At 32.7% G+C, this 17,132-nt stretch overlaps 3 protein-coding genes across 7 annotated transcripts; all 3 read left to right on the top strand.

Moving 5' to 3' along the window:
* The first annotated feature begins 660 nt into the window (after positions 1 to 660).
* Positions 661 to 8,977, top strand: LOC126848657 (death-associated protein kinase 1-like). 3 transcript variants are annotated; one of them, XM_050589696.1, is made up of 20 exons: positions 661 to 850; positions 1,428 to 1,506; positions 1,587 to 1,699; positions 1,785 to 1,945; positions 2,012 to 2,132; positions 2,214 to 2,514; positions 2,602 to 2,650; positions 3,035 to 3,151; positions 3,227 to 3,499; positions 3,575 to 3,757; positions 3,839 to 3,953; positions 4,158 to 4,349; positions 4,457 to 4,698; positions 5,626 to 5,715; positions 5,961 to 6,125; positions 6,203 to 6,421; positions 6,495 to 6,674; positions 6,741 to 7,034; positions 7,116 to 7,438; positions 7,510 to 8,977. In XM_050589696.1, exons 1-20 carry the CDS (start codon positions 811 to 813, stop codon positions 7,670 to 7,672), a joined length of 3,420 nt encoding a protein of 1,139 aa, XP_050445653.1. In that variant the 5' UTR covers positions 661 to 810; the 3' UTR covers positions 7,673 to 8,977. The 3 variants fall into 3 exon arrangements, with proteins under 3 accessions (XP_050445653.1, XP_050445652.1, XP_050445654.1); XM_050589695.1 differs by having other exon boundaries at positions 661 to 853; XM_050589697.1 differs by lacking the exon at positions 5,626 to 5,715 and having other exon boundaries at positions 661 to 853.
* A 611-nt stretch (positions 8,978 to 9,588) lies between these two features.
* LOC126848670 (tropomyosin-2-like) lies at positions 9,589 to 12,168 on the top strand. Of its 3 annotated transcripts, none has more exons than XM_050589724.1 (7): positions 9,589 to 9,701; positions 10,088 to 10,409; positions 10,654 to 10,787; positions 10,934 to 11,122; positions 11,216 to 11,291; positions 11,376 to 11,508; positions 11,620 to 12,168. In XM_050589724.1, the coding sequence occupies exons 2-7, from the start codon at positions 10,170 to 10,172 to the stop codon at positions 11,700 to 11,702; spliced, it is 855 nt and encodes a 284-aa protein (XP_050445681.1). In that variant the 5' UTR covers positions 9,589 to 9,701; positions 10,088 to 10,169; the 3' UTR covers positions 11,703 to 12,168. The 3 variants fall into 3 exon arrangements, with proteins under 3 accessions (XP_050445681.1, XP_050445678.1, XP_050445679.1); XM_050589721.1 differs by having other exon boundaries at positions 9,626 to 9,885; XM_050589722.1 differs by having other exon boundaries at positions 9,637 to 9,871.
* A 1,055-nt stretch (positions 12,169 to 13,223) lies between these two features.
* LOC126848671 (tropomyosin-2-like) lies at positions 13,224 to 17,127 on the top strand. Its single transcript, XM_050589725.1, has 6 exons — positions 13,224 to 13,463; positions 13,534 to 13,667; positions 13,995 to 14,183; positions 14,414 to 14,489; positions 14,569 to 14,701; positions 14,862 to 17,127. The coding sequence occupies exons 1-6, from the start codon at positions 13,224 to 13,226 to the stop codon at positions 14,942 to 14,944; spliced, it is 855 nt and encodes a 284-aa protein (XP_050445682.1). The 3' UTR covers positions 14,945 to 17,127.
* The last annotated feature ends 5 nt before the right edge of the window (positions 17,128 to 17,132 follow it).

Here is a 17,132-nt window from a genome sequence, read left to right as displayed (position 1 = left end):
CTTTCCATTTCTTTACGGCAGTCTCAACATTGTCAATATTATTTCCTTTTTTCCTTTCATCTAAAATCTAAACATTTGCGCTTTGCTGTTGATTATAATTCATTAAGTAATTCATCAATAACTTTAATAAAAATTTCAAGATATGAAAATAAATATTAATGAAACAAATTACTTACGTCTTTCTCTTTAGCAAATTTTACTTTTGTAGTTATAATTTTGCCTTTTTTGCTGTTTCGCTCTAAAATATAATCAGTTAAATTAATCTTTCTATGCCATTAAACAGTAAAATACTTTCCAATGTTATAGGTTTCATTCACTATATTTAGAGTCATGTTCTACTTCTTTCTTTAGACGCTGGCGTTTGGTTTTCATAATTCTAAAATATATTTTGAAATTTATTCTGCACTAATTTCTTTTTAATGAAATTAAAATAATATAATATATTCTTCTTTTATTAAAAATAGCAATATATTGATATGATAATGTGTACGCACTTTATATAATTAAATTTTTACCCTTGATATACAAAAAAATTCTATGTATATAGCCACACGCGTGTACTAAAATTTTTCACACGGCCCGGTTGGTAACTTAACTTGTTGTCGGAGAGTTTGAGCGACAACGTTATAGAAAACCGGCCCGGTGATACCAAGATGGCGTTCCGCGCGACACAGGCATATCGATTGTGTGTGGGGTAGTGTGGGGCGACCGGCATGGGTGAAGGCTGTCGGATGCCACATAATTTTCGTAACGGCTCTTCGCGAGACTCAAAGCTGTTTGGATAAATCGAATGATGAACACGATCGGGAGATGATGCCGGGCACATCTTGCCAGCTGGAAACGTCTAACGGTAGTAAGAAATCGGCTTGATTTTTCATACACCGCGTCTCGGGATCACCGCTCTGAAATTTGACAACGGGCACTATTCAACCCTTCGCTCTTAAACATAATATTAGAGATATTATCAGGACTATAATTGTAGCAAATTGTATGATATTTGATTATTAGCTTAGAAGTTTTCGGAAGACATCGGTTTTCTATACGCTTTAGGTTTATGCATGGCATATATCGTTATAAATTGATTTTTATAAGTCATTTTGACGTATTCATTGTATTTAAGAGAACTATCCAGCATCTTTTTTATCTTATTAAATTATCCAACGTTGTCGCGTTATTAATTTAAATTTTATGTTTGAGAAATATATAATGTAATATTGAATATGTATATGTGGTTAATTAATGTTTATATATATATTTACATATATATATTTATTATATATGTATGTATATTTTCATAGCTATATTTCTTATAGATATAACATTGATAATAATATTTATTTTATAATAACTAATTCAATATTGATGTATAAATTAATTAATTCTTTTTTTTCGAAATTATACCACAGAGCAATATATTTAATGTTTAGATTTTGAGTGGAATACTTTAATGGAGGTCCACCATGAGCCGATTGAAAAAAACTATCAGCTGCTTGAAGAGATTGGCAAGTAAGTATCATTATTTTTAATGATACTTTCTTTAATAACTATTAATTGTTTGATAATGTTTATAAATTTGTAAATTACAGGGGTCAATTTGCTATTGTACGAAAATGCAAGGAAATAAAAACTGGTGCATTGTATGCTGCAAAAATAATGAGGAAGAGACGAGTTGCCAGAGGTGTAGCTGCTGCAGATATTGGTAGTATTTTTTATAATTGTAATATTGCAGAGATATACTTTCATTTTCAAAATATTATATAAAGGTAATTTTATTTTCTTTTCAGCAAGAGAAGCTGGTCTTTTGGCTCGGTTAAGGCATCCTAACATTGTTTCCTTGTACAAAGTCATAGATACAGGAACAACTGTTGTATTGCTTTTGGAGTTGATTACTGGAGGTGAATTATTTCATTGGGCTCCATCTGGTGAAATAGAAGCTGCTCATGTGGTATGTATCTACATAGCAGTTAATAAATATCTAATTATTATCTATTTATTTCATATCTTTCTTAAGGTGCGCCAAGTTTTAATGGCACTTAGTCATTTACATTCCCATCAAGTTGCTCATTTGGATATTAAGCCTGAGAACATTCTATTGTCGACACCACCACCGATGCCTAGCATTAAACTAATAGGTAATGTCCATAACATTAAAATACTAAAATCATCTATACTATACTAAAATTATCAATATAAATATACTATTATTTTTACAGATTTAGGTCTATCGCATCGACTGGTACCTGGTTCAGAACACAGAGCATTATTTGGTACACCCGAATTTGTGGCACCCGAAATCGTAAATTATGAACCACTCAGCTTGGGAACTGATCTTTGGGCTGTTGGTGTATTAACGTATATTCTTCTGAGTGGAGCTTCACCATTTTTAGGCGAGGACAAGCAAGAGACATACGCAAACGTTGCTGCTTGCCAGTATCAATTTGACAATGAATATTTCAATAATGTATCCGAGATTGCCAAAGACTTTATACGATCCTTGTTGATCAAGGATCCAAAGTAAGTCGCAGAAAAATAGATTTATGACTTTTTTATTAGAGGGTAGAGATGAAAATATCCTAAAAGAGAAAAATTTTCTTATTTTAGAGAAAGAGGAAGTGCTGAATCGTGCCTTAAACATCCTTGGATTCTTACGGTGTGTTCCTGAAAAAAAAAAGAAAAAAAAATCCTTATTCTGGTTTATTCTACATTTTATTTCTAATGTTATATATATTGATTCCATGCATTTTTTTTTACCAATTTTTGTCTCAATATGACATTGATCTGTGTGTTGTAGTTGCATCGTATAATATTTATACGGAAACTATTTTTTTTATATACAATATACATTCTTCAGTCAAAAAACAATTTTTCTTTATTATTATACATATATACCTTAATTAATGAAAAGTATAATCTTTCTTCAAGTTCATACTTACTGTGTAATAAAACAGTAATTTTATGATATTACAGAGATAAGTTATATGATCTCTTTATAGTTATATGATTTCGACAAAAATTTTATTTTTTCTATGCACAGGAATCTGAAGCCCCTCAGGGTCTCGGCGGAGCAATGATTAGTGCTGTAAAACGAGGATGTGTTGAGTCTGTCTCTCAGTTATTGTTGCAGGGTGCTCCCTTAAACATAAAAGACTCTGTGAGAAATTTTATTTATTTTGCCTATATCGAAAAATAATTTGCAGATAAAATGATATAATACGTTATTGTTCAGAAAGAAGACACTCTTTTGCATATTGCTTGCGAGGCTGGTGATGAGGGAATGACGACTCTGTTAATAGAGAGCGGAATCGATCTGGATATACCGAATAAACATGGTCTCACGGCATTACATGTGGCTGCTCGACATGGACATATTAGTCTAGTTAGACATTTGTGCCTTGCTGGTTGTGATGTCGATAAGACGAATCGCGGAATTCGAGCAGACGTCACTGCGATTAAGTACGGCTATCCGGATATCGCAAATTTATTAGATAAGTTGCGAAATGTAAGTACTTCAACGGTATGAGAATATTTTTCATGTTTAAAGGAATTCTCAATTCTTGTTTTAATTCACTTTTAGCCAAATCAGCGCGAAAATTACATTCGCCAGCTACAGCCGACGCACAGACCGATAGATCGGCTGCATATACGACTGCTTGGGCATTGCGCATCTGGGAAATCATCGTTAATAAATTCTTTAAAATCTGGAATATTTAGTTTTGGTTTTTTTCGAAGATCCAGAAGTCAGAATTGTAGTGCGAAGGTATATCATGTTATATAAAATATATGATTTTTAAGTAGACATATCTCATAATTTTAAATAATAAAAATTATTGACATTTAGAGAGAACCAAGTATTGAACTTGATGTGACAAGTAAGCACGGTTCTCTCAGCTTTGAGTATAGCGATAGTGAGTATGAAGGTACACAGGGTGTAGAGTGGAGTCGTGGTAATGTAGGTAAGCAAATTATATTTAAATATTTTTGGTTTAATAGAATTGTAATAATGCATAATATGGATAAATATTTCTATAATATATTTTTAATTATAGTATATTATAATATATTAATATATAAAATATAATGTAATATAATTTATTAAAATATTTTTAATTTAATAATATTTAATAGATTAAAATTTAATATTTATATTGATTGATCAGGTGGTGAGTGCGTTTTTTGGGAATTATGTGGACGCGAAGAATTTTTAGCATCTTATCACTATGTACTTACATTCCAACAGCCAGCAGTGCATCTTATTACAGTCAGTTTGAGAGAGCCACTGACCGTTCAACTTCAGCAGATAAAATTCTGGCTGCAGTTTATCTTAGACCGTATTAATCCAAATAACGTTGGTAAGACATTTTTATATTTTAAATTTTCTTTTTATATCAATTACTTTATTTTGATCGAGGTTAAATTATATTTTTCTGATTTTTGCAATTTTTTTCATTTATTGAAGGATTTGGCGGCAAATGCAACGACGTAAAAGTAATTTTAGTCGGCACTTATGCGCCGGAACCTGTAGCTCCGAATTCTAATGGCGGCAATCTTCTCGCACCGCTTTTGCCATTTCTGAAAGATTTTACATCGATTTTGGGAGAGGAACCTCAAATGGTAGCATTGGATGCAACTAATCCCTCTAGTCCTGGCCTCAAACTCTTAAGATCGTACTTAAATAATGCAAGAATGGAATTTCTTGAGGTGAAGCTATTACATTTTTTGTACAGATATATAAATATATATTATATACTTCATATACAGTATTAGAAGAGATGTTATCTTCTCATCGTTTTAAATATTGCTTATTTATGCAGCATTAAAATTGACAAGCAATCTTATATTTAATAAACATTTCTTTATGTGATGAGAATTTGTATAATCTCTTCTAATTTTAATATTTTATTTTCGCAATCAAATACTATTCATATGTTTTTAATCCATTCCAAAATATACCATTAATGCATGATATCAGTATGCTTGATACCAAATATGTGCAAGAGCAGAACCGTTCAATTTTGCAGCCTGTCAATATGAACAACTGTGATTAACATAATGCAACCTTGTGTAAATAATTACATTCTTGCAAGAATTAAATACTAATCTGTACAGCATGTGTAATATATGTGTGCATTAATTCTTCATGAAACGGTTCTGTTCAATAATGGAATACCTCATAACGCTGTACGTTATCTGTATAATTCATTCATTAATCTTGAAATCTGCAGTATCAATCTGCTGTTGAATCATGCATTGACTCCCAGGAGACAATGCGATGATTTCTACTCACTAAAACGATTTTCCTCTCTTATCATCCATGATGCATGGTTGATTTGATATATATATGTACAAATAATTGAAAGCATTGAGAGTATCTTGTATGTCTCGTGACTATCGACGACATTTGATCGTTTGCGATGTTTGATTGATTGAGCGCACCTTTTCTAATAAACGTTTTTGATATCATATTATTTATATTATATATATATATATATATATATATATATATATATATATATATATATGCATCACATTGAATCGAATTTATTAAGAACATATGTTTTAGTTGCTGATTATTTGGCCATTAATGTTTATTAACATCAGCCTTAATGCATGCAATGCATGATGTAGGATGGACCGGAAGTTGCAGAAAGTATTCTCCGACGTGACGCGCCGCGTGCTGCGGCTACGTACGTGCCCCTGGCGAATCTTGATAAACAGGTCGAAATACTTCTCAATTCCTTTAACTAACTGAGTGATGTGTATAAACTGAAATTGTATTTTGGTTCAATAGTTGCACTAATGCTTTCTCCCATATATACATACATGCACTATTATTAATCTTAAAGAAAAGAAAAAGAAAAGAATCTCTTTCTATCTCTCTTTCTTGTATATATTTTCTGCATCAGTGTGTTACCCAAATAGTGCACAATTCCGTTACTATGGATGTTATTCATGTATTATAGAGCGCCTTAGTATGGACCGGTCTCGCTGAAGCGTGGAGGTCGTACGTGCAATCGTTAGAAGTGCCTCCTTTAATGCTCACGCAGGAGGAATTTTTGAACGAGGTTCGAAAGATCAATCCTTTAGTTTGTTTGGAACATTGTAGACATCTCGGATTACAATTACAGGTTTGTAGTTTATAATTACAATTTATTTCACAAAAAAAATGTGTTTTCTTTTCTACTGTAAATGTATAAAATGACAGAATTTGGGGGAATGCATTCTTCTGCCTGGAAATCTAATAGTACTTAGTCCCGAGTGGTTTTGGCAGGATGTACTGAATTGGCAACTAAGTCCTGATCAAAGAGGACGATTGGGCGGTCGAACTACCGGCGTTTATACCTTGGAAGATTTTCAGGCGCGATGTCCATGTCCCGCTGCACAAGCTTTGCAAGCTTTACAAGCAGTGAACTTATGCGTTCCGGTACGTTCGAGAAGAGAGATTTGATCGATCGATTATTATCTGACTATGTCATTATCTGATTATGTCATTTTAGTGTGAAGTAGATGACGACGAAGTGGAATACGAGATACCCTGCTTAAATCTCGTAGAACGTCTTCCAGGTTTATGGGAACCTTGGAAACCATGCTCGAATGCATTACCTCACGCTGGTTTACGTCTTTGTCCAGAAGAAGCGCCTTTATATCATTTGACAGCAATGTTTACGCATTTACAGGTAATCAATATTCTTAATAAAAGAATATGATAATAGAAATATTAAAATAATAAAATCGATGTATAGGCGCAACTGAGAAAGATTACTCAAACATGGGATCCAACGAATTCGGATTTGTATCAATGGTGGCGAGGATCAAAACTATGTCTTGGACCTTGCGAGAGCATAATTACTTTTGAAGAAGAAGAACATAGTTGTGTCGAAATTCAAGTTCGCGGGCCACGCGGTTCAAGCGCGCAATGCTTCGCTCTTCTCAGCGTGATTTTGGACGCAATGGACACGACTATTGAATTAGTCGCACCAGGAATGTTACTCGAAAGACATTGGCTAAGTCCTAGCCAGCTTCGAGAATACGACGAGGTCGATGAAGATTAAAACACATTTAAATTTATTATAAAATAAAAAGATTGATTATATCTATTTTAACCAATACATTTACAGGTAATTCATTCGTGGGCACCCAGCACAATCATATCGGCTTTAATCGATAAAAATCTCGAAGAGGCGACTCTTAAAAATCCTCTAAACAACCGGCAAGAAACAGTGTGGGAGATAGTCGGCTGTGGGTTACCATTGATGGAGAATTACGTTCCTGGACCGAAGCAACCCGTGAAATATATAAAGCCTGCTGTACAACGGCGATTGGCACAGATGCTAGATCCGCCTGATCATCACGGAAGAGATTGGTGCTTACTTGCTGTGAGACTTGGCTTAGGCGATCGCGTAGCCCAACTGGATAGTACAGTAGACAGTCCCACTCTAAGGTATTTTTGAAATAGGTCGATGCGTCGTGGGTAATTCACAATTCTTTATTTTGAATTACTTTGATCCGCAGATTGCTAAACTGTGCGGGTGCAGAATGTACCGTTGGTTTGCTGGTGCAACAATTACGAGCGCTCGATCGCGAAGATGCCGTGCACCTGCTTCTTACGTATACGCCAATCTATGTGCTGTTGATGTCCGTCGACTCGGAAACAGGATCTAATCTTTCCAGATGACGATGTTGCTCTCATCAATGGCGTATTAGCACTTTCTAAATATTTTTTTCTTTCCCGAAACGCCGCGCGTATGATGAATTTAAAACATCATCTTTCTCATTTCCGCCCAGTGTAAAGTGTAGATTAATTTGTGAAATAAGTATATCATGATATGTAACTTAACTTTAATGATCGATCGTATTGCACTTCGAGTTGAGCGATATTGAAAAAAATAATAGACAAAATTTGTGACATATTTTGTCTACTATTTTATATTTGTTCTCTTTTTCTCTATTTTTTTACTTTGTACTTACTAGCCTACGAGGCATTTGTTAAATTCATATATCGATATTTGTGATATTATCGCAAACAGAAATCGATATCTTGTTACGCTTTTTAATTTGCTTTAATTATTATGCAGATTTATATTTAATACTATTTAATACTTATTTTTATTTCTTGATAATTACGTGCTGTGATTAATATTGTGTTGGTAAATATCTTGTTGCGCAATTTGCCTTTTTCTCGTTATATATAAAGCTATTGTGCCAGGGAAGTGATGCATTTACATATTATAATGTGCGATATGATCATATTTGATATTGATATTGTTTCGAGCGATTTTCTTGAAATGCTAATCTTGATATATATATATATACATACATATACATATACATATACATATATATATATACATACATACATATACATATACATATACATATATATATATACACACACATGTATTACATCTTGCCAAAACTCTGTCAATATGCACCGCTTTTTCAATATTTCGGGAAGCATATATATGCGCAAAAAAGTGATACAATCATTCGCACAGTCTATTACTTTCAGATATATCATTCATGTTCAATGATTGAACGACTATATTTCTATTGAATTGTATTCAATGTCTACTGTGTGCCATGTGCAAAAATTAGTAAGAGTATATCAATATATACACTTCGAAAAAAGATTCAAAATATAACTTCTAAGATTAAGATAAATTCGCAAATTAACTCTTTCTAAACACGACTGGACTGCATTACTTTTTATTGTCAAATTTTTAATATTATGTAAGTTTACTTACGAATCTATACTTGTGAATCGATCAGAAAATCGATCTCACATAATAGGCAATATAAGTTACGAAATGTTTATGACTAATCTAATGAAATTGCATCAAAACATTCTTAGAATTTCATTCGCATAGCTCTCTTGTCACATGCAGCATCTCATAGTGGCTTACACGAAGTTATGTGTTATATAATCTGAGACTGTTGTAAAAATAAATCAATCAAATTATTAAATATATCTTTCGCTAGATTTAATTGTCTTATTTTTTATTCTTATTAAATATTTATATGATATTATATAACTTTGAAATTCTCATTTTCTACAAATTTTTAGATTCACATCTGATTCACAGATCGATTAAATTCGTTTTATGAGAAATTGGGTCCATTTTTACATCTACAACTTTATAGTTTCATCGTACAAGTTTTCTATTAAAAAAAAAATTCATCAATTGAAATTCTAAAATTTTCGAATCTCTTAAGCTTCATTTTTGTGTCATTGAAAACTTCATCGAAAGCTCCTGCGTTTGATACTAACCCGCTTACTCGGCGGAACTGATCAGCGGGAAGATTCAAAGCTGGTTCATGCCGATTGACATTTTAATTAACGGCCTATAATGTTAATCACATCTGCCGAAGATGACGTGGATTAGCCAGGCTGTTTACAATGAGGAGTCGATTACGTGGCCGATGGAAAACAGGAATGGGATACTTTTTGAGGGCCGAGAATAGCATGGGAAAGGACGGATATCGCGTTTCGTGGGCAGCCGCGTCGATGACGAAGATCGGCGGAGAGCCCGGAGGGTAAGTTTCGGGACGACAGCCAAAGTCCCCAAGCAATTATAGAATTGGATTGGATCGGGGAGTTCGAGAAGGCGGCCTGCACCGTCGTCGACTGATTTCGTTTTATTTGAACTTAGCTGTCGAAGGCATCCGGTTGTGCATTCTTCCTGCGGATCATCGTGACGATCACAGTGAGTGTCCCCTTTAGTAGGAATTTCTCTGCTCGTCCAGCATCACCGCGCGAAATTTATTAAACGATCCGTCGAGGGGTGCTTTACGCAACGCAATCTATTAATCGCGCTTAGTACGCGCGATTAATAGAGTGATAATATCGTTGAATGAGACGAGGTAAACCCTCGTGGTGAGTAGTACGAGGTAATTCTTCATTGCACCACTCGTGTCTTTTTTTTCGTTACTTTTACATATATATAAGGTACGGATTTCACTTACCAAATTTTATTAGAATTATTAAAATAACGTGGATCTCATTCAATTTATATTTAAATTAAGGACGCGATTTATAAATCTGAAGATTAATTATATAATTATCAGAATGTTTTTTATCTCATACTTTTAGCCTATCTATAATCGCATTGTAGTTTTGTGAGATCGATTAAGATAATTAATAAGAGAGAAGCTAGAAATTATCGCGCATCACGATGGAGGCGATCAAAAAGAAAATCGCGGCGCTGAAGCTAGAGATGGATGTTGCAAATGAGAAGGTCGAAGTTAATGAGACGAAAGCGAAGCAGGAGAATATAAGAGCCGACAGGCTAAACGATGATCTTAGGGATCTAGAGAAAAAATTGGTCCAATTGGAACGCGATTATAGTATTGCAAAAACTCAGTTGGAGCAATCAACCGCCGATCTGGAGCAGTGCGAAAAATCTTGGTCCAAAGTATGTAATAATGATTAACATCAATGATTTTTCTAAATTAGAGCGCTTACAAAAAGATGAACAGTATTTTTATAAACTTATAATATTTTTATTAATTTTAACAAAGAAAATATAATTTTCTATAATAATATGGTAAAAGTATTTGAAATATTATCAATATTTCAAGTTATATAAAATATCTAACTAAAAAATTAAGAGAGCTTTTTATTTATATCAATTAATATATGTATATACATACATACAGGCTGAACAAGATCGTACTATTTTAACAAAGAAAGTACAGGAGATCGAAGTCACTCTTCACAAAAAGGAGGAATTGCGTCTTTCTGCTCAGACAAAACTGGCACGTGCAACTGAACTCGCAGATGATGCGCAAAGGTTCATTGCTATTATTGCAAGTTTTAATTTTATAAATTATTCGCAAATTATTACAGTTGTAAATTTCGGTAAATGTGAATTGAAATGATATGTTATACAGTAATACTCAATAAAGCAACATTATCTTTCTTTTTTCTTTCATGCAGAATGTGTAATGTTTTGGCGGATAGAAGTCGTTTGGACGAAGAACGTATGGCAAAATTGATGTCGGAACTGAAGGACGCAAGATTAATTGCTGAAGATGCCGATGCGAAATCTGATGAAATAGCCAGGAAATTACAGTTTGTGGAAGAAGAGTTGGAAGCTGCTGAAGAGAGAGTGAAAACCAGTGAAGCGTAAGTGTAGTAATTGCGTAGAAGCTTGCGTTTCATATCCGTGTAAATATACATATAGACATAAATTATCTTACACTGAGAAATACTTTATAGCAAAATTATAGAACGCGAGGATGAACTCTTCATCGTACAAAATATTGTGAAATCTCTTGAAGTATCTGAGGAAAAGGTGATATATAGTATAATACGTTGCAAGAATTACTAGTAGCACTGCATTATATCATTTTTTTAAATTAATTTTTTTATTTTTTAGGCGAATCAACGAGTGGAAGATTTTAAAATACAACTGAAATCATTAAAAAAGAAACTGAAGGAGGCGGAGAAGCGCGCAATTACCGCCGAAAGGACGGTCAAGACTTTGCTAAAAGAAGTGGATATGAAGGAAGGTATGAAAAGAAGCATATTATTCCAGAAAATTTGTTAATAATCAATTTTGAAAAAGATAAATAATATCCTTTTTTCATCTGCATTGACGACAAATTGTCATTTGTTTTTAGATGAACTCAGAGAAGAGAAGGAAAAATACAAGGCAGTCTGCAACGACATGGATTTGACATTCGCTGAAATGACAGGATATTAAAATTCTGCAAACGAATTTGAATTGATTCTCGCTGTTACTCCTACGCTTTTTTCGTTTATTCGCTATCGTTTAACTGTCTAACACAAACGTCTCATTATTTCAGTCCGCTGTGTTTAAACACTGCGCAATGCTGATTTGTTTTATAATATAAAATGCCATGAACGAAAATAAGAATAATCCGCTTCGCGCAATAATGCACTGATAAATAAGACAATACAAATATCGCTTGCTATTATAATTGCTTCGCTTTGTGTAACGCCTTGCCAACTGGTTCACGGTCGCTCGTAGTCTGTGTTGGTCGAAGATTGATGATTTCATCTATTTTTTTCTTTCAGAGGCATTGAAGGGATTTATTATCGTCCATGAAATGAACGCCCGAATGAAATTATGATATTGCGGATCCTTTTTATCGTTCTACGTAAAATCTGTATTTTCAATAAACGATACCACAAATTATCCTGAGAGGGTGGAGATCTATAAATTATGCTTTTTATCCTTTACTTAATATAATGTTTCAATTATTATATACGAAGATTCAAAAGATAACTATAAATAAATAACAGAAATAATGAATAATATTTAAGGTTTCATTTTTTATAATTATTTTTTTTAATATAATATATTTAATAATGTAATTTTTTCTAATATATTAAATATATTATTTAAAATAGATCAAAATAATATATAACTGCAAGATGATATACATTATAACGCTTATTATATTATATATTAAAAATAATTATATGTTGAAAACATGATTAGTTTTTAAATGCAAAGGATGTATCTGTTATTTTAAATTTTGAAATATATATTATGCCTTATATAATTTTAAATTGCACTAAATATAATAATAAAATTACTGTTTTTATAATAATTATTTATATTTAAAACTTAAAATAAAAAGCTTACATCGATGTATTCGCGATCGGCAGCGACAATTGACACAACAAAGTACATCACTGTTTTAAAAAGTTCAAGAATTCGTTTGAGTCTAACTAAAGCAGCAATCGCTTTTGTTTTTTTGCATTGCATTGAGACTATAAAACATTGTTCTCATCGGTCACCGAGTACAGTAACCCACGAGCACATCGCATTTGATACTTCGTTAGTGTTTCTACAGTAATTCAAAATTTTATTTGGCAGAGTGCAAATTATATTAAATCAAAGATTATAATTTTTTTTATTTGCAAGGAGAAAAGATATTTCAAAGTGAAAGTGTTTCTATTCAAAGTGTACATCTATTCAAAGAATAATCCCAATTAGAAACATTTAGAATTGATTAACAAATATAAAAACAACATCCCAAGATAAAAATATCAAATATTATAAAAAAGTAGTTTCCGCGCAATAAACATTAAATTAATTAATAAAAGTTAATTTTTGTGATTGATTGCAAATTGGTAAGATGGGTTTAAAGGCAATTTAAAACCATTCAATTCATAGTGAAAATTTTATTGAATTAATATAATTTTGATTAGTTTTTGAAAAAAAAAATATTTTCCATTTATATGTAGCTTTCCAATGAACGCCATTAAGAAACAGCTGCAGATGCTAAAGCTCGAAAAAGATCTCGCGATGGACAAAGCTGATCTGTGCGATCAGCAAGCAAAAGAGGCAAATCGGAAGGAAGAAAAATTGAGAGATGAAGTTTGCGAATTAGCGAAAAAACTGATGCAAATGGAACATGATCTTAAAGTGAGCAAAGCTCAACTGATAAAATCAAACAAGGGCCTTGAGATGAAGGAGAGAATCTATATCGTGGTTAGTGAGTCAAAAAAATATATCATGTATTCTCAAATCAATTTACCTTTTGTTAATTATAAAATTGCAGACGCAGTCGGAACTGGCTGTGTTAAATAGAAAAATGCAACAGTGCATGCAAAATCTAGAAAAATCCGAGGAACGACGTTTATCGGCTCAAGCGAAGCTCGCGCAGGCCATGGAAACTGCGGAAGATGCAAAGCGGTATATATATATATATACATTTATTTATTTTTACACATATATTTATTTTTATATAAAGTTTATTATGCAATACTTTGTATAATATTCAGTCATTAAAATAATATTATTAAGTTTTATTATAATATTGTATTATTGATTGATTGATTCATTATATTTTATGAATCCTTATAAAGTGTATAGTTGGTGTAATATAAAAAATATTATATTTGATACCTGTTATCTGTAAAAGTTATATCAACAGTTATAAATGTTAGACTTTGATTAGTACCATCGTCATTTCCATTGTGTGAAAAAAGTTATCATAATCATAAAGTGATTTTTATTCAGCATCTGTAAAGTCCTGGAGAATAGGAGCAAGCAGGACGAAGAAAGGATGGACCAATTGATGACGCAATTGAAAGAAGCGAGACTCATCGCCGAAGATGCTGACACTAAATCGGACGAGATTTCAAAAAAATTGGCGTTTGTCGAGGACGAGCTCGAAGCGGCAGAAGAAAGGGTTAAATCAAGCGAGGCGTACGTATCGCCTGCAATTCTCTAAATATAAAGACTGCATTCTTTTCGGCTGAACCCATTCTCATCTATTTTCAGTTTGCTTAAACAAGAACATCTTGGAACGTATATTCTTTTTCTAAAGATTATTTATTCTTGCAAGATTTTGTTATGTATACGCAATATGTAATTCGACATAAATATATATAAAGGATCTTATAATATGTACTAACGCATATGATTATGTATTTTAGGAAAATTCTTGAGAGAGAGGATGAGTTATTTATTGTCGGCAATATACTAAAGTCTTTAGAAGTGTCAGAAGAGAAAGTAACACTTGTTTTACTAATTATTTTATTCAGTTTATATTTTAAAAATCAAGAAAATGAAAAGGAACTGTCTATTGCAGGCTAATCAAAGGGTGGAAGAGTTTAAAATGCAACTGAAAGAATTAAAAGTGAAATTAAAAACTGCCGAAAAGCGTGCTATATTTGCCGAAAAAACTGTCAAGATATTCACGAAAGAAATGGATAAGAGAGAAGGTGATAAGCATATTATATATATGTGTTTTATTATTGCGCGTTATATATGCATAATATATAACGCGCTATATTATTATATGCGTTTCTACAAGTTTCCAATTCTTTAAATTTGTCAAATATCAATTGTTACTAATTAAAAAATTATTGTCTATATTTTTAGATTACTTGTCAAAAGAAAAGGAAAAGTACAAATTTATCTGCGATGATCTGGACTCTACATTTTCAGAACTTACGGGATACTGATTTTTCCACAAAATGTTCAATCGATTATCTTTAATCGAGTTTGCATTGCATAAATATAAATCTAATCGCAATACTTATGTATATCGAATCATTTATTTTTAAGGTTCGACCAGAAAATGAAATTCATTCTGATACTTTACACGATATTAATTTATTTAATCGATTCTACGATCGACACAATGCATCAAAATGCCGTACCACAGATTTAATACAGTTTAAATTTAATCGCACAATTCGTTTTTTTAATCATACAATCTCCGATCGCTGAATGGAGAGAAAACTTGCGAGCTTCTTCATTTCACTGACAATGAGATTCTCGCGAGGTCTTTTGCGCCAATACCCTTTCTTTTTCTACAACAACGTTAATCGTAGTTACAATAACAATTATCCGTTTGATTTATTCATTTGCCTCCATTCATATCGATGCAACAATTAAAGTGCATTCTCCGAGCTGCACGGATTATCGCAAAGAGTGATGAGGGATGCACCGAGTTATATCACTGCATCATCCTTCGAGGACCGTTTAATCATTCGCGAACAAAAATATCTCATCGCAATTGAGATCTTAACGTATCAGATGTAATGAGATAAATAGAAAAATTATCTAATTCAGATTATATTTTTTGTAAAAAACTTTTCAATCTATAAAAAATTCGTTGATAATTTTCCTCAAAATGGTTGATTATAGAAAAGTTTTCATTAATTTATTTATTTATGTACGATTATGATAATAAAGAGAACTGGTCCCCATAAAAGATTACAAGAAGAGATTGACAGAACTCGGTCGGTCCATGACGCAAGAAAAATGTACAAAAATCGTGTCGACGACAACGTCTTGCAATTACACCACAACGAATCGCACTTCGTCTTCTCCGAAAATCGTCCTATCGATTTAATCGAATACTACAAGTTTGATTGACGTGCTTCCCTTATATACATTAACGTACGCGCCGTACATGCTTCTGAATGCACACGCCTTGATGCCCGTGTACTCAACATATGTATTTATATACGTATATCTACGGCCTCGTCTTCGTAGTGTCGCGCACAGTTTTGCTTAAGTTATCGGTATTACTTTACGATAAATCTGTAAAATTTTTAAACGTCGTTTACAATATTCTGACATGTGAGATTAGAATTTCTTAGCTTCTCCTAAATTGTTTTTTCGTAAGATCAAAGTTATCGTCCACGTGTGTATAGAGATGTACAATAAATTCGGAACAGTCTCCATCGCGCTTAAATAAATTAAGAAATGGCAATACGTACGCCATCACAAAGAGAGAGAAGTCCGAATATAAAAAACATCGTATAGTATACTTAACTATTTAAAGCGACACTTGGAGGAGAGTGGAAGAAGATCAACAATAACTCCATCACTTGGATGTAGATAAATGTTACAAAAAACGTCTTTTTTCAAAGTATGTAAAGCGATCTCAATATTATCTCTTTTTATAAAATGTTCTGATAAATGATCTGTGAGATGGCAGTGGAAATATTGGAAGCTCGCGAGGCAGTAGGATGCGCGCGTTCAATTAATTCTAACGGCAATTTTTTATTACTTTCGATTTCAGTCTGAAGAAGAGTTGCACTGGTACGACTTATTGCATAATAGTAAGATTGATCGCGTCGGATCATGAGATTTCAAAGTGCGCGACATTAGAAGAGAGATTTCTTGGAGGAGAAAGAAAGGCGGTTTTCTTTCTCTGAAGCGCAGGAAACGAGATTGCTGCGATCAGCTGATTCGCGCTTGATTCCGATTGTATGTATATCGCGCTCCGCGCACAGAAAAAACATTCTACATAGAAGTCTTAGGATTAATAACCGACTTAAAGTAATCAACGGTGTTATTATTAATACATATATAAACTTTACAACGCAACAGAGCCCAATTAACCCATCAACGTTCTCCGTCTTGGAGACTTGGAAGTCTGTGTCTTTTCTCCGATTCATTCGCGTATCATCCCAATCTTTAAAATAACATGCGCGCATCGAATATAGATGTAGATTATTTTCAAAGTAGCTTCAGACTGCCTATACATTTACGCGGAATAGAAGAAAATCTTTTTAAAATGCTTTTTAATACAAATAAAATTGACTTATTACATATATTAAAAGTAATTAAAACTATAGCATTTAAATAGCAAAAGATATTAAATAGAATGAAATAAAGGTTAACATATAGAGAAAT

This window comes from Cataglyphis hispanica, chromosome 4 (assembly GCF_021464435.1).
Source record: "Cataglyphis hispanica isolate Lineage 1 chromosome 4, ULB_Chis1_1.0, whole genome shotgun sequence".
Lineage (NCBI taxonomy): Eukaryota > Metazoa > Arthropoda > Insecta > Hymenoptera > Formicidae > Cataglyphis > Cataglyphis hispanica.
This window is presented reverse-complemented; position numbering and strand designations above follow the sequence as displayed.

What these genes read in the sequence shown, in the direction of transcription:
- LOC126848657 (XM_050589695.1), top strand. Translation starts at nt 811, where the DNA reads ATGATGCCGGGCACATCTTGCCAGCTGGAAACGTCTAACGGTA. An exon ending in TGTAGCTGCTGCAGATATTG is followed by an intron (nt 1,700 to 1,784) that starts GTAGTATTTTTT and finishes TTTTCTTTTCAG; the next exon opens with CAAGAGAAGCTGGTCTTTTG. An exon ending in ATCTCGGATTACAATTACAG is followed by an intron (nt 6,126 to 6,202) that starts GTTTGTAGTTTA and finishes ATAAAATGACAG; the next exon opens with AATTTGGGGGAATGCATTCT.
- LOC126848670 (XM_050589724.1), top strand. Translation starts at nt 10,170, where the DNA reads ATGGAGGCGATCAAAAAGAAAATCGCGGCGCTGAAGCTAGAGATGGAT. An exon ending in CTCGCAGATGATGCGCAAAG is followed by an intron (nt 10,788 to 10,933) that starts GTTCATTGCTAT and finishes TCTTTCATGCAG; the next exon opens with AATGTGTAATGTTTTGGCGG. An exon ending in TTGAAGTATCTGAGGAAAAG is followed by an intron (nt 11,292 to 11,375) that starts GTGATATATAGT and finishes TTTATTTTTTAG; the next exon opens with GCGAATCAACGAGTGGAAGA.
- LOC126848671 (XM_050589725.1), top strand. Translation starts at nt 13,224, where the DNA reads ATGAACGCCATTAAGAAACAGCTGCAGATGCTAAAGCTCGAAAAAGAT. An exon ending in AGGAGAGAATCTATATCGTG is followed by an intron (nt 13,464 to 13,533) that starts GTTAGTGAGTCA and finishes ATAAAATTGCAG; the next exon opens with ACGCAGTCGGAACTGGCTGT. An exon ending in AGGGTTAAATCAAGCGAGGC is followed by an intron (nt 14,184 to 14,413) that starts GTACGTATCGCC and finishes TATGTATTTTAG; the next exon opens with GAAAATTCTTGAGAGAGAGG.